The sequence below is a fragment of the Mytilus edulis genome, chromosome 14, assembly GCF_963676685.1.
Source record: "Mytilus edulis chromosome 14, xbMytEdul2.2, whole genome shotgun sequence".
Lineage (NCBI taxonomy): Eukaryota > Metazoa > Mollusca > Bivalvia > Mytilida > Mytilidae > Mytilus > Mytilus edulis.
Window position 1 is genome coordinate 22,110,397 of NC_092357.1, and position 22,821 is coordinate 22,133,217.

The 22,821-nt window shown below is 34.3% G+C and overlaps 1 protein-coding gene across 1 annotated transcript; it reads right to left on the minus strand.

Annotated features, from left to right (window-relative positions):
- Positions 1 to 11,107: 11,107 nt before the first annotated feature.
- Positions 11,108 to 21,811, minus strand: LOC139504044 (macrophage mannose receptor 1-like). Its single transcript, XM_071294101.1, has 4 exons — positions 21,675 to 21,811; positions 16,113 to 16,309; positions 15,038 to 15,182; positions 11,108 to 11,357 (listed from the first exon to the last, which is right to left on the minus strand). Exons 1-4 carry the CDS (start codon positions 21,779 to 21,781, stop codon positions 11,108 to 11,110), a joined length of 699 nt encoding a protein of 232 aa, XP_071150202.1. The 5' UTR covers positions 21,782 to 21,811.
- Between the last annotated feature and the right edge of the window lie 1,010 nt (positions 21,812 to 22,821).

Below are 22,821 nucleotides of genomic sequence, written 5' to 3' on the forward strand. Positions count from 1 at the left end.
AGATAGAGGTAGGTAATAATAAAATATCAGTAACGGTTTGTGTTATGTAAATCAGAGAAAAAAATCTTAGTTTCATATTTCTTCATTTGGTTGGAAACTTAACAAAAACAACTAAAACGTTGTAATATACTGGCTGTAACCTTCAGACCATCAGCTTATCATATATAAAAATGAAGATGTGGTGAGACACTAGAGACTAAACGACACAAAAATCAACAACTAAAGATCATCGTACGACCTTCAACAATAGACAAATCCCATACTGCATAGTTAGCTAAACTGAAAGGCCCTATCCTATAAAGTCATATGCAAAATAATTCACACGAAAAAATTAAAGTCCTAATCTATGTACAAAAAATGGTAGAAAAATAAAAATGAAAATAAAGGCAACAGCAGTATACCGATGTTCAAAACTCGTAAGTCGATCGAGAAAAAAAAAACAAATCCGGTTAACAAACCAGAACCGAGGAAAACGCAATAAAATATATAGGAGAATGACGACACAACATTAAAATGTAACAAACACAGAAACGAACTAAGCATAAGACAAATACGATGAGAATACCAAATATAACATCAAAAAAAAACTAAATACATGAATTTGGGATAGACAAGTACCGTGACACGTCTTGTAACATAGCAACAAACGACTAAATTGCAGGCTCCTGACATGAAACAGGCACATACATACATGTACAAAATGTGGCGGGGTTTAATATGTTAGCGGGATCCCAATCCTCCCCCTAACCTCGGACAGTGATGCAACGGTACAACATAATAACAAACTATAAAAAAAAGCTTAAATCATAAGACACTTAGTACAGATTTGAGAATACTCGCAGTTACTGACAGCTACATGTAGTTCAAAGCCATTAACAACTAATAAACAAAATAACGCATCTCAGACTAGTTTTTTAATTAGTACACATCAAACATCCAATTGATTTAGTGTAAAGACGTCATAAACAGGCAGAGAAAACAGGATCTACTTTTTTAATTATTGACAATACAACTTGACAGAGGCTTTACTTAGAGGTCACATGACCTAAACTTAAATATAAACGACATGCACGCATTTTAATACCGCAGTCCTATTATGCCACGATCGCACTACGATCTGTGAAAAAATGAAAATTTTGATGATCGTAGTGCGATCGCGCATAATCGCAGTAGAAGCGTGGTAAGATCGTGCTGCAATCGGATTAATCGTGGCATGGTCGTCTTGCGGACGTGATGAGCGTAGAAAGATCGTAATAATCGTAGTGAGGTCGTGGTGGGGGTCTTCATGATCGTGATGTGCGTGGACAACTTTGAACATGTTCAAAACAATTATGGTGCAGTCGTGGCGAAATTATGTCGCAGTAGAAGCGTGGTGAGAGCGCAGTAAGGTTGTGGTAAGATCACAAAGGGCGCTGTCCCATGGTAGCGACAGCGTAGCGAAAGCGTGATTCTAGTCGAGGAGACTGCGCTACGATATCACAGCGACTTTACTACGACCTCACTACGACCTTCACGTTGTTACCGCGACCCAAACACGCTTCCACTACGACTATACCACGCTGTCCAATAACAATGTCTGAAGCACGCCCATGCCGTCCTCATCACGCTGTTCTTACAACCCGACTACGTTCATACTACGAACATCATGCTCAATGTCATTGTCATATAAAAGCTCTCCAGCTTTTGTTTGTCTGTATGTAATTTGGACCTAATGTCCTTTGTCTCCAACGGCTAAATCATTATTGACACATCTGTGTCATCCCTACTATCGTTCACTAAAGCATCGCCATGTGTTCTTGATGGCAATAAGTATTGATTCAGGTTGGATTGGTCGTTTCGACATATATTTTCTAGATCATGATGCGTTACTATCAGATCCCTCTCTGCTTCTACCGCTACCCTTATCCTTACGTAGATTTTTTGCATTACTGCGTTGTTCTCGAGAAACTCTATGTATCAATGCGAAATAGAAGGAATGATACAGTATTTATATGGAACACGATGTTGACGTTATTGCTGGGAGCGTAGTAATATCGCGGTATGAACGTGCTATGATCGTAGTATGGTTGTTGTAAGAGCGTGCTATAATCGCAGTAGAAGCGTGGTAAGATCGTGCTGCAATCGGATTAATCGTGGCATGGTCGTCTTGCGGACGTGATGAGCGTAGAAAGATCGTAATAATCGTAGTGAGGTCGCAGAATAAGCGTGGTGAGAACGTGGTATAATCGTATAGGGATTGTTGTAGAAGCTAATGAGGACATAGTAGCAACGTGATTGAAACGAAAATTTACATTTTCATACCGCTCACACTACGAACTGACCGTCCATGATCTGAATTAATTTTAGATCACGGTGAGCGTGGTGCGATCGTGGTCTAGTGGGATTGGGGCTTAAGCATTCGTTGTATTCATGCTGTTTCGTTTTAAAAATACTTCGATTTAACAGTACCGTTTCATATGAAATGTTTTGGGTTGATATTGAACCTTGGGCTAATTACACACCTGATATGAAAAATATCATGTAATTATCTGATAGTATCGCTAATTTCTAACACAAAGAGGAAAGATAATCTCATATAGAGTCTTCACATTGCTTCGGTCAAAAATACTGTAAATTCAGAAATTATTGCGTGCATTTATTATTGCGATTTTCTCATTTTACACTTGAATGCGATTCTAATTTTTACGATTTTGAGAAAAGTCATGCTTAATTCAGTTAAAATATTACAAAATGCGAGTTTTAATTATTGCGTTTACAACTCAGTCGTATTATTCGCAATAATAAAAACCTCGCAATAATTTCTGAATTTACAGTAAACAGGAGATCCTTAATCTAGAGGCTCTACAGAGCCTGTGTCGCTCGCCTGTATTTACTAATGCTTTGAAAATCCCGCAAAATAAGGTTAAAATCATAATTTCTAGTATAAGATATTGTTACGGTTTTGTAATTCTAAATTATTCAATTTTGATCATTCTTTTGTGGGTCACATTCTTTATATTGTGTAATGAAATGTAAAATACAATTATAGATGGAAAGGCAAATGACACGGGAAATGGGGACAAATCTAAAGACTATATATTTTAATAATTGTATGATGTATGTGACAAGTGTAGAATTTACTATTTTATTGTACGAGTTGTACATTTAACTTACAGTCAAGTAAAACTAACGTGATTCTCTAGTTCCTTGTTGTAGTTATACCGGTTTCAACGATCATAAGTCTCCAAGACATGTAGCTTTTACCTTTTATATTAACGGGTCACTTCAACCCTGGGGGCCGCCTTGTTTATTTACAAGGTTCTTATAAAAGTCCCCGTATATGTAAAGTACAGTTTGTGTCGTGACGTCATTTGACGTTAGAAACGTCAAAAGTGTGTCCAAATCGTGTCCAAAGTGTGTCGTGTACTATAAATTCATGCGCGACATTCTCTCTTATTCAGTCTTGTTCCTCCTGGGCAGCCATATTGTTAAATTATAAACAAACTAGCAGAAACAGAGAATTTATATCTCCAGTTATTTCGTTAAGGTTAGGTTCTAATAATTTAGGATTTTGAGGATTATTATTAATATTTATTCTAGATCTTTTTATTACAAAGGCTTCTTAGCTAAATAAGAAAGTTCATTGTGAATATTTATACAGTAACGCCGATTGTGGAACACCGCGGAAACCGTCATTTTTAACTATTAACTGTTAATTTCTTCTATAAATATTCCTTAAATATATTAACTTTAGTCATCAATTTATGCTGAAATGTGAAAGGATCTGTAGGGATTATATGCTTTGATTAATTATTAAGTATTTTTGGTTATTACCAGTCCACTTGCCCATTTTTGAACCAGAGCTACCCCAGCGCCCCCCCCCCCCCCCCCCCCTTGTAACTAGCACAGGCACCAGAGAAGTAACCAGTTGTTATTGACTATATATTTCGTTCCTGTATAAAGTTATAGCTATAACAGAGTCTTGTTATAACAGTTATTTGTTAAACTTATTGATTATATAAATAATATAAATATGTAATGCTGAATACCTCGACAGTCTAACTTATTAAATTACACATATTAAGTTCGAGATACGACTTTGTATTTATTGAAACGCCAAACCGCCGTTTATACAGCTATTTAGGCTACCCACCCAACCCCTTTTTGCTATCGTTACCTATACAAACAAGACCACAGCGGCAGTTGAGCTGAATATTAATTGATTAGTGAGACAACTGTTTACCAGCAGTCCAATAGTATATATTGACCTCCGCATAGCAGTCACAGTATCTGATATACCAGGCAACAGACAATAAAGAAACGCTACCAACCTTCGACCCGCTACAATTTGGTGGCAGCGGTGGGATACAATCTCCATAAAAATAAAGATTGCCGTTAAAAATGTCGGACTGTAAAGAATCATATACACGGACTTTTTTAAGAGAAACCTCAATATTTGCAGCTGGACTTAGAGCAGCCGTCAGCCCAAGGTCATGTTAATGTCTGTGTCATTTGGTCTTTTGTGGATAGTTGTCTCATTGGCAATCATACCACATCTTCTTTTTTATATATAGTTTAAGTCACATGTCATAATATGCGACCCATAATGGTTAACTTTTTAAAATAGTTATTTGGATGGAGAGTTGTCTCATTGGCACTCACACCACATCTTCCTATATCTATATATTTTAACCTTGGAGTTCTTGTATTAATATTTTGTCGTGTTAATCAAATAGTTTGTATTTAATTATGATTTTTATTAATTTCTTTTAAAAGATTTTTTTTTTCAAAATTTGCCCTGACAACCAATCATACAGTTGTTTTAATTATAAAGACAAAGAATTGTATCAACAGTTTAAATTAAGGATCGCAAGACTTGATGCAATTTCAAATCAATAGCTATCATGACAGCGCATCTCCGATACATCTCCGATACATATACATCTCCGATACATCTCCGATACATTTACATACAATAACAGATGATTTAATTTTCTATAATACCAAAATATAGAAGTTGCTTATAATTCACATGTAAAAAGTAATCAAAAATATAATACATGTACGAATGTTTTACTTCTTCAGAAACAGACAAAGTTGCGTTTATGGCTAAAAATTCAGTTGCGTTGAAAAACCTCCCTTCAAAGTCAGTTGTTGTATTTAACTCAGCCATAACGAACCTGGGAAATGGATACAACTCATACACTGGAATTTTTACAGCTCCTTCTAACGGAGTCTACGCCTTTTCCTGGACAATCGTGGGTCACCAGGGGAAATTTTTTAACACCGAACTTACTTTTAACGGAAATGTTGTAGCAAGAAACTATGTATCGGCAGTGAATGTACAAGATCACCCTTCGGGAAGTCAAAACGTTGTTCTTGAAATCAAGAAGAATGACAAAGTACTTGTTAGGGTCCTAGCCGGACATAAAGGACAGTACATGTATGCAGATGGATGGTCATCTTTCAGTGGTTATAAACTTTAGAACATGTAGAAGATGTGCATGTTACATTGATAAAAAGTTTTAAGATATTAGTTTATCATTATTATTACATATATGATCGAGTGGTCTAAGTGGTTAGATACATTTTCGTTGAACAAGTTTAGGGTCCAGCTGAAACCTGCCTCCGGGTGCAGGATTTTCTTGCTGTGTTGAAGACCCGTTGGTGGCTCAGTTTCGGCTCTTTGGTCGGGTTGTTGTCTCTTTGACACATTTCCATTTGCATTTGTGATTGCACAGTACACGTTCGGCCCTTAAAATTGACACCAGACTACACCAATAACAAACGCTTGACTCCTCTGGACCCTCAAACCATTTCCCTCAAAAGAAAGATCGATGAGAAACAATCGAAAATGCGATTCACACACAGTGCAAACAACAAGGGCTCTGTTCATACATCAAATGATCGCAAGTTTTTCAGAAAATTTACCTGACTGACGAGTTTGTTTTTTCTCCTTAGAAAAGAGTTGCAGAATTGATATAGCCATAACATGTGGCGGGTGTTTCAGTATGTAGGTTTACAAAACCCCTACCCAATTCGCGTATTTTGCGTATCTAGACCACCTTTAGTTAAATTATAAAGACAATAAAAAAAATCTGCACTGTTCAGATACCAACAGGAATACCACTAAATTGAACCCGACAAAAAACAAAATGTTTTGAAATCTAGATGATTTTGGTTTATTTGTTGTTCTGTGTTGCTGTCTTATGATAGTCTAGATAGAGGGTCCTCATTTCTAATTTAGATTTGTCAGTAAATTTAATTTGTTCTATTTTTCATACTTTTTTACCAATTATTCTCTGTTAGTTACCTTTTAGAACCTCAATATTCTTTTTTATGTCAATTTTCTCTGTTCTTTATGATTTTTGCGCATTGTTCTCTATTCTGGAAATCATCCTCACGACTCTTTCTTATTTACGTTTACTTCAATTCTCTTTATCATGATAGATACTTTATCACCCCGTATAACCCCGATACAAATGAAACCGGACGTTGACGCGTTCGAAGCGATAATCAGGACAATATTTAGGATGACAACAATTTGGAATGCCTCTCTAGAACTTATTTGAGTATATATAAATATGTCAATGTGCATGCTAGTTTATTTATTCAATTATACAATTGTTATATTGCATAGAACGTTTGATAAAACTGCTAGATGCAAAACGCACAGACATGGTGCAATTTCATACGTTTTATGAGATAAACAATGCTGAATATCTTTTCGTGCATACACCTTTGCGTATTAATACCTTAAGCAATAACAAATAACTAAATGTGTCGCGTTCGTTGTGCGTTTTTAAAAAATCACTGTACAGTTCGTTGACAAAAACCGTCACAAATCACTTTCTTGTCAAGGTATTCGAGATGATGTCGGCAACCCTTTTTTCTGTATTTTTATTGTAAATGTTTATCCGCTACATTAGTCAAAATAGTTGAACTTAAATCAACAGTCACACAAAGCTAAAATTGCAGTGTTTAACCAGCGTACATCTGATAGGAATGTTTCTATTGAAAATTGGGACTTTCAACGTTATTCCAGATGAAATGAACAGTTAATAAATATATTCCAGAGGAGATAAAGTTTCAAAAAGTATAGAACAGTCATTAAAACATTAATGACTTCCTTTCACAATTTGAGGCTCTTCAAAATGCTGATGTTGGTCCAAATTCGCATAGACGAAAGCAGACATAGGAGCTCGTTGAACTTAGTTTGCCGAATGCCTTTAATGCTTTATCTATGGGTGTTTTTTTTTTTATACATATAAAGCTTTTTAGATGTGGTGTGATGGCCAGTGATACAACTTTCCACCAAAGTTTAAATGAAGTGGGTGAATAAAGCAATTATTATAGTTCAATGTACAACATTTAACAGTGAGGAAAAGCTATATCATCAGGGCCGGATCCAGCCATTTTAAAAAGGGGGGGGGTCCTAACCCAGGACAAAGGGGGGGGGGGGTTCCAATTACATGTCCCCATTCAAATGCATTGATCGTCCAAAAAACAAGGGGGGTTCCAACCCCCGGAACCCCCCCCCCCCCCTCTGGATCCGCGCCTGATCATATAGTCGGCTATAAAAGACACCAATTTGAAAAAAATGTGAAAAAATAAAAACGAGAAAACTAATGGTTATTTATTTATAACTTATGAATTATTTATCGAAGAAAAAAAATATGACAGATCTATATGACCTATGTTATACAGGCCCATCACGTAGGACCGACACGAAAAAAATGCGGCGGGATTAAACATGTGACCCCCAACCCTCTCCTTAACCTGGGACACTGGTGTAACAGCACAACTTATAAAAAAAACATAAAATAACCTGTACAGTTGCAATTGGCTCAACTCAAAATGTCGGTACAGGGCACAAAAACCATATATACATAAAATATCGACAAAGGAATAATTGTAGTAACTGATAGTTATTTCAAAGCGAATTAAAACTAAGAGGTAAATCATGTGTATCTAAAGTATTAGTCAGTGATTATGTTCCAGACCGTATGAGTATTTGAACCGTACACGTACGGTCTGGGTCGTATGCGTACTTTTTCAAAATACTTATATACGGTCGGACCGTACGCGTACGGTCTGACTAATATTAAGAAGTATACATAAAATATCGACAAAGGACGAATGGGAATATACGATCCAATGTCTCGTGTACTTTACGAACCCTTGAAAAACTTTTTGAGAGGTCCATAAATGGCCTGTTAAAAGGCAAAGTTTGTGTTCTTATTCAATATACCTCATTTTATCCAGTGGCAGTCCAAGCTTCCATGACGTAATTCCGGACGTGTGTATCTGTATGCTTAGTCATATTTGTATCTGTCGAGTTAATGTATTTCTACCAATTCAACTTTCGTATACATAAGGATTTTTTTTTACATGTACAAAATACCTCCAAGAGTGTTTCGACAATACAACGGATATTATGGGTTGCTGTCTGCATGTTATGGTGGTAAATTATCTATTTTTTAAACATGCATATTGGTTATAATCATATCAAAGCATTATTTCATACACGCAAAATTCATTGACAAACGCAATATTGTGTCAACGAAGCGTACAGTATAAAAATGTGTAATGACAACGAAGCGTACTCAACATGAAAATAAAGACACTTTAAAACGTGTATTTTTTTTGTTTCTAGACACAACACAAACATACGACCCTTATAAGTTTGTAAATTTTAACTATGAAAAATGTATGTTATAAAAACTATGAGGTACAAGAAACATTAAGTTTTGAATATTTAAAAATACCAAGCACGTTTTATCATTGATATCGTCGTGCGTTATTTGATGTTTGTATATAAAAAATCCACATATTTAAAAAACCTTTTTGTTACTAATGAGTATTATGGCAAAGAATATATTGGAGCAAAATATCCGAAGAATAGATATTGGATTTTCTTTAAAAGTATTAATGTTTTACTGTCTGAACTCAGTGTTACACGATGTGTTCGATTCGAACGCGTCAACGTCCGGTTTCATCTGTATCGGGGTTATACAGGGTGTTTATAATGGAATTAAAACTTCATAAAGAAAAAGTTGAACGATTTTGATTTATTCGATATCCAGCTCATTGTTGAGCGACCTATATTTGCTTTTTGTAAGTATTTAGTCACAGGCTCTGAAAGAAAGTTGTCTCTTTAGTGAAGAGCTGTGTTATTTTATATCATATCGCATCTTCTTATTTATATATTGAATAAAGAATTGTTAATTAAGTATAAATACAATGTATAAAAAGTAAGGAAATGTGGTATGATATAGCTCATGAGAAAACTCTCCATCAGAGACCAAAAAGACTCAGAAATGACCGCCTCTAACTTACTGTACGCCAATAAACCGCATATATATATAGTCAGCTATTAAAGTCCATGACGTGACAAATGTAAAACATTTCAAACGAGGAAAACAATTGTCTTAATCATTTACAATAATGGTCAGGAGCCTGTAATGCAGTGGTTGTCGTTTGTTTTAAATGTGTTACATATTTGTTTTTCGATATATTTTTTTCAATAAATAAGGCCGTTAGTTTCTCGTTTGAATTGTTTTACATTGTCATTTCAGGGCCTTTATAGCTGATTATGCGGTATGGGCTTTGCTCATTGTTGAAGACCGTATTGTGACCTATAGTTGTTAATTACTGTGTCATTTTGGCCTCTTGTGGAGAGTAGTCTCATTGGCAATCAAACCACATCTTCTTTTTTATAAAACTATAATAATATGATAAATAGCACCAAACGCCAGCACCACACACCACCCAATACATTTCATCTCGGATCCGATCCTGACCTGGACTTTTATGGATTTAAATTTGTTTTATTTTCTATCTTTGAATAAGCAGTTGAAGTAAAATATTATTATTGTATTACTTACTTCGGTTTATTAAGCGCATTTTTTGCGATAATGGCTTCCTCTTTGGTTCTCATAAGAGCCAGATGTAATGCATACTGCAAACACTCAGCTTCTGCGTTTGCGTGTGTCATACCTAACACTACCGGTAGATAGTTAACTATAATAGAAAAAAAAAGAAAAAAGTGTATTCGTAGACAAAGAGCATTCATTTTTAGGAGAGGTATGCATCTTTGAAATTCATTGTTTGGTTCTATCTTGACAAAAAACAAAATAATTCAAAAATGAGATAAAGCGTTGTTTCTCTTGAAAAAAAATGAATGCAAATTATATGAAAACGATACGATCTAAAAAAAAAATAAAAAAAAATGTGTGTATTGATTTTGTCAAGTTTTGGTAAACGTTGAAAAAATGTTTTTATCCCCCCACGAAGATATTAAATAATTAACATCGTCGAGTTATCATTCATTCGGTATTATTGATCACAACGGATGTACCGATCTGACAGAAACCGCGGAAGGATCCTAAGGAGCAGTTAATGGATCAGATTCCTAAGGAGGAATTATGCTGCGTTAGAATTAGATCCAAATAGTATTTAGAGATCGTTACAAACTGTTCATTAATTGCCATTTGGTCATTAAGATTCGGATCAATTCGCATATTTCATGATTGTTAATTAATATCAAATAGGTATATGATTTAAAAATAAATGCTAATTGTTAAAGGCCGTACGGAGACCTATTGTTGCTGACTTCTATGTCATTGGTGTCTGGTTGAGAGTTGTCTCATTGGCAATTATAGAATATCTTCTTATCTCTATACTGCTACATGTAATAAATTTGGTGTGTTTCGAGCGCTTTGTTGGTTTTGACCTGTATCGTGAATGCTACAACAACAAAAATTTGAAGCAAAGGATAAAAAATTACTTGAATACATACGGTCATTATGATTAAAACAAGCCTTCAGAGGAATAGACAAATCCCTTTAAGGTCAAACAAACCTACATCATAAATCTTGTCGAAATTTTCCGAATGTCTTTCCCCAAAAACAGTCGAAGTTTCAAAATGTTGCTTCGTCTTTTAAAAACACCAAATTTTTTTAAAGAGTCGTAATTTCGACCGAAATATTGATTTTATGAAACTGAAAGTTTAAAAAAAAGAAGAAGATTTTTAAAGTTCTAATTACCAGTCAAAGTAAATTTTTTTTAGTAATAATGGCAAATGTTTAGAAAAATCCATATTTAAACTTCAGTTTTACTTTGTCCTTTATATACTTCCGTAAGTATGTATCTTTATATATATGATTGAACCTTGACATAAAGCATGGTCTGTTCGATCTGTCATCTGTCGTTCTCGCCATGTTAGGTCCGATTTTGTCATCACAACTGCTACCCCCGTATGAGTTTGTGGTACAGTGGTATTCCAGTTGGTGTAAGACACTTCCTCAGCCATGTTTTGCCAGACGAAGTTGGTTCCGTTACCATATAATCCAATCCATATGTCGTTTGTAATAGTCCTAATATATAATGAAAATGATCGATTTACCAAGTTTATCTACCTCGAGTTGTTTTTGGTCGTCACCTCATATGCCATAATCGTATTCAGCGATAATTAAGAAGCAATTATTTCTAGTATGTACATTTTGTAGGGGAATTATCATTTGATTTGTATGGGAGAGGGGTCGCTAGAATGTAAAAAAAAAAGTATTCTGCATTGTTTTTAAGTTGTTATCTCTGTGATATCTTTTTATCTTTTAAGTTACTATATATTCGATCCTGCATTTTTTTCTTTTAGTCTATCCTGTTTTTATTTTTAATAAATTGTCATTCTGCCTTTTTGTTTAATTCAAAACTCCTGTCCTGCCTTTTTTTCTAATTTTATGATCCTAGCCACTTCCATTAAAATTAGATTGTAGCCTCTAAGACAACACAATGCAGTCAAAAGTGTGTTTTTTTTTAAGTCTGTCCCAAGTCCGGATATTATGACCATTGTTAGTCTTGTATGTTTTTTAATTACGATTAAGGAGTTTGTTTGAAGTCAACTGAAGCCCATTTTTTCCTAAGAGGAACAACCATTTAACTTCAAATAAGGTGGGGGCATGCTTGTATTTGCCTCAAAAGTATCCTTATTCCCAAATTGATAAAAAAAAAATATTCTGTTCAAGTGGAGAACAAAAACAATAATATTCGGAATCGAGAATTTGATTGATAGCGTTGAAAAACTAAATAAAATACCATAACCCCCAGCCCCTTGAAATTAAATGGTTTGTCCCTTAAAGCAAATAACAAACGGTGTAGCTGTGTGATAATGCATACAACATCCGTGTGTGTTGAACTAAAATTAATTCGCCAAAGGTTGTGTATGTCGGCGTCACACATAAGTGTAAAGACCGACATGCAACAGACGTACAGAGAAATTTGACTAAGTCCGTAAGTTACACGCAAGGGGAACGCAAAGTAATCGATGGACGCGCGTTGCATAAGTTTGAAGTTCGTCGAAATATAAAGGTGTACGCTTGGTGAACACTGTAATTCCAGAAAATTCATATGCAGCATAAACATATTCATTAAGCTCTAGCGTTTATCAAGCGTGTACCTGTTCAATACACGCACGTAATAAATACGTTACGAGCGTGTTGAAAAACGCTACAGATAAGTTTAAGACACGTTTCGGGCACGTTGAATACGCCGCAAGATCGTTCGACTTTTACTTGGGTAATTATTTGGATGTAGGAGGGTGTGTTTGTAACATACGTCTTACGTAGTTTCAGCGCTCCGTGAACGTATAAAACGCACCGTGGCGTATCAAAAACGTATTTTGACATTTATGGCAACCTGCTCCGAAATTTATAGTGGCAAATGTCCGTGTATTTGCAAGGCCAAGGGAATCTATAAGTTGTACAAACTCCCCATAATTACATGTCCAAGACACGCTGCAAGCACGGATAATCGTACAAAAAAATTTACAACCGGGATGCGTCTCAAAAACGTTCAAGGGACGTTTTTCCTTTGTCGTGTGCATTCCATCTACGTCGGACAAACGCCAGACAAAAGCCAACATACGATACTGAAACACTTGAATGCCCGGTAAACGCTGATGTACCTTTCTCGTATGCCCTGAACACGCCTAATGAGTAGTGGATACGATATACAGATATGATTTACAAATTGAATGTGCTCAAAATTACTAGCATATTGGCAGCGTACATGATTTTTTTTTTTTGGCCAAACAGGGCGTACGTTTGTGCTATACGTTGATGTGTGACGCCACTATTACTTTGCAATATTTAGCACCAGAAATAAGTAAAATATTATGTTGCAATATATATATATATATATATAAAGATCACTATAATAAATGTTCTTGTGTATAGAAATATATATAGATATAGATCATTGCAGGTCCAGCAAGTCCCACTCACAGACTAAGCAACTTTTTAGACATAATTTTGAAACCATTGTGTAAATATGTACCGAGCTATATAAGAGACGATATAGATTTTCTCTCACACCTGCCAAAAATAGCACCGGTTCACGCTCGTTTAGTAAGCTTCGATGTCACAAGCCTATATACGAACATTCCACACGATTTAGGAATAGAGGCAATACAATATTGGGTTGCAAAACATCGAGATGCAATACCAAATCGATTCACTGTTGACTTTATACTCGATTCTACTAAACTAATTCTTGAAAACAATTCTTTCTATTTCAATGGCAAGAACTATTTGCAACATCGGGGGACAGCAATGGGAACAAAATTTGCACCAACCTATGCAACATTAGTCATGGGCTTCCTTGAACAAAGACTGTATCAAGAAGTTGAAAATAATTTTGGAGTTGAATTTGCAAGAGAATTCGAATTATCATGGAAAAGATACCTTGATGATTGCTTCATTATCTGGAACAAATCCGACGAAGAACTCCAACTATTTTCGGACATACTAAATAACCTTCATACCTCCATAAAATTTACGAAGGATGAAAATTTTAACCAATTACCGTTTCTAGACATTCTTGTTATTAAAGATGGCACTGAAATTAAAACCGATATTTTTTACAAAGGTACTGATACTCATCAGTATTTAGATTTTAATTCGTGCCACCCATCTCATACCAAAAGGAATATCCCCTATTGTTTAGCAAGAAAAATATGTACGGTAGTCGAGGATGAACATTTGAGAGAAGACCGTCTAGAGGAACTACAATCATTTTTGATCAAGCAAAACTATCCAGAGACTTTAATAGAAAGGGGAATTCAAATGGCAAAACAGATCCCAACCAACCAACTACGCTCCACCTGCGAGGAGCAGAGTAATAACAACGATAAAATACCGTTCGTTATTACACATAATCCCCGGAACTTTAAAATTATTCCCGTTGCAAAGGCAAATTTACCTATTCTTGATCAGGATGAAAAGATGCGCCGTTTAATTAATACAGAAACACTTCTACAAAGTAAACGGCAACCACAAAACCTTAAACGACTATTGACCCGAGCACGATTCGACCAACAAAGAACATTCAGTGTGTCAAAATGTCGAGATAGTCGTTGTGGAGCATGTCCGTATATCCATGTCGGCAAGGGAATGGACGTACCTAATGGTCTATCACTTTTTACCAACGAAGACATTACCTGTAAATCCGAGAACTTAATTTATTGCATTAAATGTAATGGTTGCCAGGAAATTTATATCGGCCAAACAGGGAACAGTGTAACAGAAAGAGTGCGCATTCATAGACAACATATAAGGCAGCCACAATACAGAAAAATCCCCCTAAGCAAACATTTAGACGAATGTGGAGGGGGATTTTTTAAAATATTCCCATTTTATAAAATGAATAAGGGTTGTGACATTACACGAGAAGTAAAGGAAAAACATTTTATTTCAAAATTTAAAGCACGATTGAATGCAAACTATGCATTTTCTATTGTGTAATAATGACGCTCCATACTTCTATATATAGACTAAGTGTAATACGATTTATCTCCCTTTATATACTCAACGACAACTATGACGTTACATACCTACCGTTACATAGTTACGTTAATCATGTATAGTTTCACCTGAAGATTGTTATTTAAACATGAAAGTACTAGTGAATTAAAACTATTCATACCGGAAATGTTGGATTTTTTAGTAATCTATATATATATATATATATATACATATATACTATAATTATCATCACTTACATGCCATATAGCTCATCCATAACACGGTTCATTGCCACAGGATTGTTTAACACTGCTAGTTGTCCTCCTATGGCCTGACATTTTATTGAGGCTTCATAGAAGTTGTATAATCCGGAGAGAAGACTAAAGGAAGGCTGAGCAGGAGCTATAAATCAACATTTTACCATACATATTAATGATTCAAATAATTTAGTTCGGTCGTTGTCGTTTGTTAAAGGGGTTCATAAATTACAATAGTCATTTGTGGAACCCTTTATTGCTTGCTGTTTGATGTGAACTAAGGCTCCGTGTTGAAGACCATGATTTGACCTATAATGATTAACTGTAAAACAAAATTGTGATTTGAATGGAGAGCTGTCTCATTGGCACTGATACATTACCACATCTTCTTATATCTTAGTAATATTCGTGAAATAACTTTAATATCTGACTTATTCTTCCATTATATTATTTTAACTTATTTTGACTCCCGGCTATTATTGGCCATGCAAAACAAGCATATTAGTACAAAATGTATTATAGCATGCTTTTTTCCATATTGGCCCTGGTCTCATCCCGAGACTTCCATATCGGCCTCGAGGCTTGAGTCGAGGACCGATAATTGTCGAGGGATGATACCAGGGCCAATATGGAAAAAGACATGTTTCACATATCTAAATTCTACAAAAAAGAGATCAAAAATAAATGATGACTATCTGCAAACCATAATTTTTTTATCATGTACTGCAAACAAATTTATTGTAACATTCCCCTTATTTTTTAATATGGCTCTACACAAAGGCAATAAGTTGACTGAGGCTAAATCAATTGTAAATATTACCTTTCGTAGCCAAATTCTCATAATTTTCAATACAAACACCGTCATTGTTAGCTTGTTAGCTATTGTCGTAATTTGGAATCATTTTTTAGGAAAAAATTGGTTGCTTATATAGGAAATCACTGAAGCATGACCAGAGCGGGCCCCCTCTGAGGCAACCAGTAGGCTCCAACATATGAAAATTTCTGGATCCGCCACTGATTACATATGCAAAACCCAACGTATTCGTAACAACTATATGATAATATAGTGTATTACCTATGCACAATGAAATGTAGTTATCCAAGCACTTTCTTGATTCCCAAGCAAAGATATACAGTTCGTTGAATACAACACATGCATACATTGGTTCATCAACCTTTTCCCACTTTGCCCAATCAAGTATTTCTCCATCTCCCCATTGGCATGGAAGACTGTAACACGTTAATGACATCCATACTCTTTCAGTTATTTGCCTGTAAGATTTCGTGTAAAAATACAAGACATGTTTACATTGACATGACAATGGACACCACTGTACCAGGTTAGGGGATTGTTGGGATCCCGCTAACATGTTTAACCCCGCCAAATTCTGTATGTATGTGTCTGTCCCAAGTCAGGAGCCTGTTATTCAGTGGTTGTCGTTTGTTGATGTGTTACATATTTGTTTTTCGTTCATTTTTTGTACTTAAATAAGGCCTTTAATTTTCTCGTTTGAATTGTTTTACATTGTCATTTCGGGGCCTTTTATAGCTTACTATGCGGAATGGGCTTTTTTCATTGTTGAAGGCCGTACGGTGACCTATAATTTTTAATTTATATGTCATTTGGTCTCGTGTGGAGAGTTGTCTTATAGGCAATCATACCACATCTTCTTTTTTATATTCATTTACAATATAATGCTTTTAAAATATTTTTAAAAAGTCAAAATTGCACAAGAAAAATAATAAAATGTTTTCCAAACACCCGAACGGAATATATATGTTTAATAATTTTGCGAGAATTTGGTCTTCAGTCAGTTTAGACTCTCAGGAGCACATGTGTGCCTTTTAGGGTTGATTATGTACTGGGTTTGAAAGGTTGAGCGAACCATAAAGTCGCAGTTTGAGTTTAAATTGCTGTATATATGCTAAACAGTCTTCAATTATCATTACATTGCTACAGTATATAGTTAAATTATATTTTATTTTATTTTGTCAATTCAATTCAATTCAAATCTTTATTGCCATTACACTACATATTTCTAGTATAATAACATAACAAAATGAAAATGAACAGTAATAGTTTGCTCGTTTGAATTGTTAAACATTATCTTATCGGGGCCTTTTATAGTTCACTATGCGATATGGGTTTTGCTCATTGTTGAAGGCCGTACGGTGACCTATAGTTGTTAATGTCTGTCATTTTCGTCTTTGTGGATAGTTGTCTCATTGGCAATCATACCACATCTTCTTTTTTTATATAATAATAACATAATCAATTTTATGCATAATAAAGTAAATATTTCAAGAGTCCCTTGTCCTCAGTTCAATGGACTGTTTTAAAAAGGATCCTAACTTATTTATCTCAATGTGTGATCTTGGGTTGAGTATTCTGTATAAATATGCAATTTTATCTGTGTAGTGTAAATTTATAAAGTGCATATTATCTTTTATCAAATAATCAAAATAAGATTGCTCTAACAAACTTATTTCTATTACTATTGCAGTATAAAAAGAAATAAGTTTCATCTTCAATTTATTTGCAGTTTTCTATAATCTTTCTTCTTTTGGCATTTTAAGATATCTTTCCCTTTCTATTCCATCAAAGAGTAGTTACAAATGTAACGACCATAAATCTTTCAAGAACGATTGCATTTTTCATTTTCTTCGGGACAAACGACATTTATTTTTAATTTTAAATCAATTTCAATAATATACCTGAACATCTTTTGTTTTTAATTAATCAATACTGTTTATAAATTAGGTCAAAAGAAACAATAAAATTGAGAATGGAAATGGGGAACGTGTCAAAGAGACAACAACCCGACCAAATAAAAAACAACAGCAGAGGGTCACCAACAGGTCTTCAATGTAGCGAGAAATTCCCGCACCCGGAGGCGTCCTTCAGCTGGCCCCTAAACAAATATATACTAGTCCAGTGAAAATGAACGCCATACTTATTTCCAAATTGTACACAAGAAACTAAAATTAAAATAATACAAGACTAACAAAGGCCAGAGGCTCCTGACTTGGGACAGGCGCAAAAATGCGGCGGGGTTAAACATGTTTGTGAGATCTCAACCCTCCCCCTATACCTCTAACCAATGTAGAAAAGTAAACGCATAACAATACGCACATTAAAATTCAGTTCAAGAGAAGTCCGAGTCTGATGTCAGAAGATGTAACCAAAGAAAATAAACAAAATGACAATAATACATAAATAACAACAGACTACTAGCAGTTAACTGACATGCCAGCTCCAGACTTCAATTAAACTGACTGAAAGATTATGATTTCATCATATGAACATCAGGCACAATCCTTCCCGTTAGGGGTTAGTATCATAACATATATGAGAAGAACATAACCCGTGTCATGCCAACAACTGTTTTTAGAATAAATGTGTTTAGTTCCGATGCAAAGACCTTATCAGTGACTCAATATATATTAACGCCAAAATATGCAATCTTTAATGACTTGACAACAGTATCGTAATTATATCCCTTCTTAATAAGTCTATTCAAAGGTTTAGTAAGTTTCTGAGGTAAATACTGACACCTTTGTGCTTTATAAAGAATATTTCCATAAAAAATTGGATGTGAAATACCTGAACGTATTAGAAGTCTGCATGTTGAGCTATATTTACGAATGATATCTTTATACCGATGATAAAATTTAGTAAATGTTTTGACTAGTTTGTGATATCGAAAACCCTGGTGTAATAATTTTTCAGTAATACATAAATTTCTCTCGTTAAAATCTAAAACATTGTTACATACACGAGCGAATCGTACAAGTTGAGATATATAAACACCGTAAGATGGTGACAAGGGAACGTCACCATCTAAAAACGGATAATTAACGATAGGAAATGAAAAATCATCCCTTTTATCATAAATTTTAGTATTCAGCTTTCCATTAGTGATATAGATATCAAGATCGAGAAAAGGGCAGTGGTCATTGTTAGTATTAGCTTTATTTAAAGTAAGTTCAACAGGATAAATTTCATTAATATACATACTGAAGTCGTCATTATTGAGAGCCAAAATATCATCCAAATATCTAAAAGTATTATTAAATTTGTTTATCAGATGTTGTTTCGATGGGTCTTTGCTTATTTTTGTCATAAATTGTAACTCATAACAATACAAAAACAGGTCCGCAATAAGTGGTGCACAGTTAGTCCCCATTGGAATTCCGATAATCTGACGATATACGGAATCCGCAAAGCGAACAAAAATGTTACCTAGTAAAAATTCAAGGGCATATAATATTGTTAAAAATGTTAGCGATGGTAGTATTTTTAGATAACCGATTTTGAAGATTGAGACGTGTAGATACCCTTTGAACAAGTTTAGTATTTAGTAATTTTCCATTTCTAAGCTTCATAATTGTTTTGTTAGTGAATATTATAATAAAGGAGTAAAGATTGGCGTCCAGAATATGAACCAGCATACAATAATTTAAGTTATATAAAATGGATAAATTTGTTCGGCTAAAAATGTCAAACGCTATCAGTATAAATTACCCGAAAAAGATAGGGTATATCAGGGTAGGACTGATGGCTAAACAAAACTTATTTTCCACTGCATTTTCTTAACAAGCTAATTATTATAAGAAATTTAAATAAACAAACATTTTTTATATATTTTTTTAATTTGAAATCCATTGACACCTTTAATTGTACAATGTGTAACATGAGGTCAATATGCGTAATTTAACCTAATATGTATTATATAATATTATAAACAAGACATAGTAAAACATAGTTTTTTGGGCGACAAATAACTTCAATATATGTATCTAGTAAGAACAAAAAAAAACATTTGTTTGTAGAAAATATTGATTCTAACTGTTTACTCAAGTGAAATGATAGTTAAGTTGATTAAGAATATTTGTAACATCAATACTATAACTCATTTAGATGTTGGTTTTTATTAATATTTGTATTTAGCTAATAGTCATCCAAAATAGAATATAAAGACATCCTTTGTAATTCAAAAGACTCAAATAACTTTTTGTTATATCTGTTTATAATCTTTTTGTCAAACTTCCATTCAAAGAGAATATTTAAAAATAAGCAAACTTTAATTTCTAAGGAATTACATACTTATAACTGATGCATTTATTCAAACGTCAACACTGATCAATACATATGTATTTTTAGAACACTTCCCCTAGATATACAGAAGTCACATTGTCGGTGCTTTTAAACTAGTTATGAATTATTAGATACATTTATATTTTCAAAACAATTATTATTTAAGGTAAACCTGAACTTTAAGTCTATTTTTGCACGAGGTTTCTTTCTAGGTATTTTTATTATTCACTTCGCATTACCATTATCATGTTACTGTCTTAATGAATATTAATTATGCAGGCTAGTTTTTAAATCAGAATTCAGCATCCAATATAATTCATCCTTGCCGATTCATCACCCGATGAAGATATATTTCGACGGTGAACTGTTATAAATATCACTACGGCAATACAAACTTATCTTTAAAATTTGTTCCACTACATATGTGTTTTGTTTTTATTTACTGAAAAAAAGATCTACAGGTACATGTAATATTTTATATCCTTTCTGTTTTGATTATTTCCTCGAAAATGACTTTACAATATTATTGCTGTTCATAAGGATGTTCAAAGATCAATGGAATAAGAGTTGTGGTATGAGTGTCAATGAGACAACTCTCCATCCAAGTCACAATTTATAAAAGTATACAATTAAAGTACGGTCTTCAACACGGAGCATTGGCTCACACCGAACAACAAGCTATAAAGGGCCCAAAAATGTACTAGAGAATGTGAAACCATTCAAACGGGAAAATCGACGGTCTCATCTATATATAATCCGAAAAACGAGAACCACTTATGGACCACATCAAAAAACGACAACCCCTGAACATCAAGTTCCTCACTGAAGACAGATGCAAACAAATGCAGCGAATTTAGACGTTTTGATATGTACCAACCTTCAATCTTACCTGAAATAGAATTAACGGTACCAATTTTCTTGCACCAGATGCGCATTTCGACAATACATGTCTCTTCAGTGATGCTCGTGGCCAAAATATTTGAAATCCAAAGCTTATATAAAAGATGAAGAGCTATAATCCAAAAGGTCCAAAAAGTATAGCCAAATCCGTGAAAGGAATCAGAGCTTTGCATGAGGGAGATACATTCCTTAATTTATAATAATTTCTATCATTTTGTAACAGCAAATTTTAATAACACAATAAATCCGTATTTTCATGCCAGTACCGAAGTACTGGCTACTGGGCTGGTGATACCCTCGGAGACAAATAGTCCACCAGCAGAGGCATCGACTCAGTGGTAGTAATAAAATTAACGGTACCAATTTTCTTGCACCAGATGCGCATTTCGACAATACATGTCTCTTCAGTGACAATAGTGTTACAGAATGAAACATAGAAAAATGTTTACTTACAAATATCCTCAACAAACACACCAACATATTGAATATGTTTCATTTTCATTCAAGACTTACTGGATGGTGAGATATTGTTCTGCTTATTTTTATGACGTTACAATAGTACATTCTGAGGAAAGCAAGACCGTTTGACGTCATTATCGAATTTTGACCGATGAAAAACTTGTATCATTAAATACTTACTGGCTAATGAGATATTGTTCCGCTGATTTGTGCAGTCCGATATTATCTATCTTTGCTAATTCCATACCAATACTTTTACAAAAGTCAGTGGCACCATTATAATCCATTCTTATGTAATTGATATGAAAATATGCTCCAAATCCTAAAATATAGACGGATTATAAACACTTTTTCATTAAAGATATTTTAATAATGATATATAACCCACGAAAAAAGGAAAAATAAAAAAAAATCATATTCGTAAAGTTTTATCAATGACGTCAATAAAACACAGTTTCTCGGAAATTTTACCTTGTCCACTCAAAATTAAAAATGATTGATTTTACCCTAAATATTTCATATAGAAAAGATAAGAGTTGCCAATAACCATTCATTATCTCAAAATATGCATTTTATCTGTACTCGACCTGAAACAAGTAGAAACGCACGGCACAGCTTCCTGTTTCTAAGCTTCGTATAAATAGCATTTATATTTCGAGACAATGTATGGTTATTCTATATATAAATCGGAAGATGAGGTATGACTTCCATTGAGGTAACTCCCAATCCATATCACCAAGGATTTGTATAGTAATACAATACAAATCCTTGATATCACAAAGTATAAAAAATACGGCCTTCATCACGGAGCCTTTGGTCACGCAGAACAGCAAGATATAAAGGCTCAAAATGCCAAGTGCTAAACATGTTAAACAATTCAAACAGATAAACCAAGATCTCATCTATATGCAAAAGCGAAACGAGAAACATATGATCCAAACTAAAATAACGACAACCACTGAACAACAGGCTACTGAATATTTATAAAATTATATATGCAGTTTATTCCTGTACCACATATACAGGTTGAACTTGGTGCAATAGCTTGGTACCAACGACGAAATTGATCTGAATTGCAAATATTTGGTGAGCTCGCTATTTAGGTATTATATTATTATGTGGTGGGCACTTAATAGCTTGCTGTTCGGTGTGAGCCATGACTCCTGGTCCATATCGTTGAAGATCGTACCTTGAGCTATAATAGTTTACTTTTAGTAATTGCGACTTGGATGGAGAGTTGCCATTAGCACTCATACCATATCTTCTTCATTTTTAGCACAGTGTTTGATTTCAAATTTCTAGAGAAAACAAACATTAAATATTTTTC

Excerpts from the sequence above, each read along its gene's own strand:
- LOC139504044 (XM_071294101.1), bottom strand. The coding sequence starts at position 21,781 with ATGGATTATAATGGTGCCACTGACTTTTGTAAAAGTATTGGTATGGAA. Across the intron at positions 16,310-21,674 it reads GAACAATATCTCATTAGCCA|GCAAATAACTGAAAGAGTAT; the intron begins GTAAGTATTTAA and ends GAAATCTTACAG. Across the intron at positions 11,358-15,037 it reads ATGGATGAGCTATATGGCAT|GACTATTACAAACGACATAT; the intron begins GTAAGTGATGAT and ends ATTATATATTAG.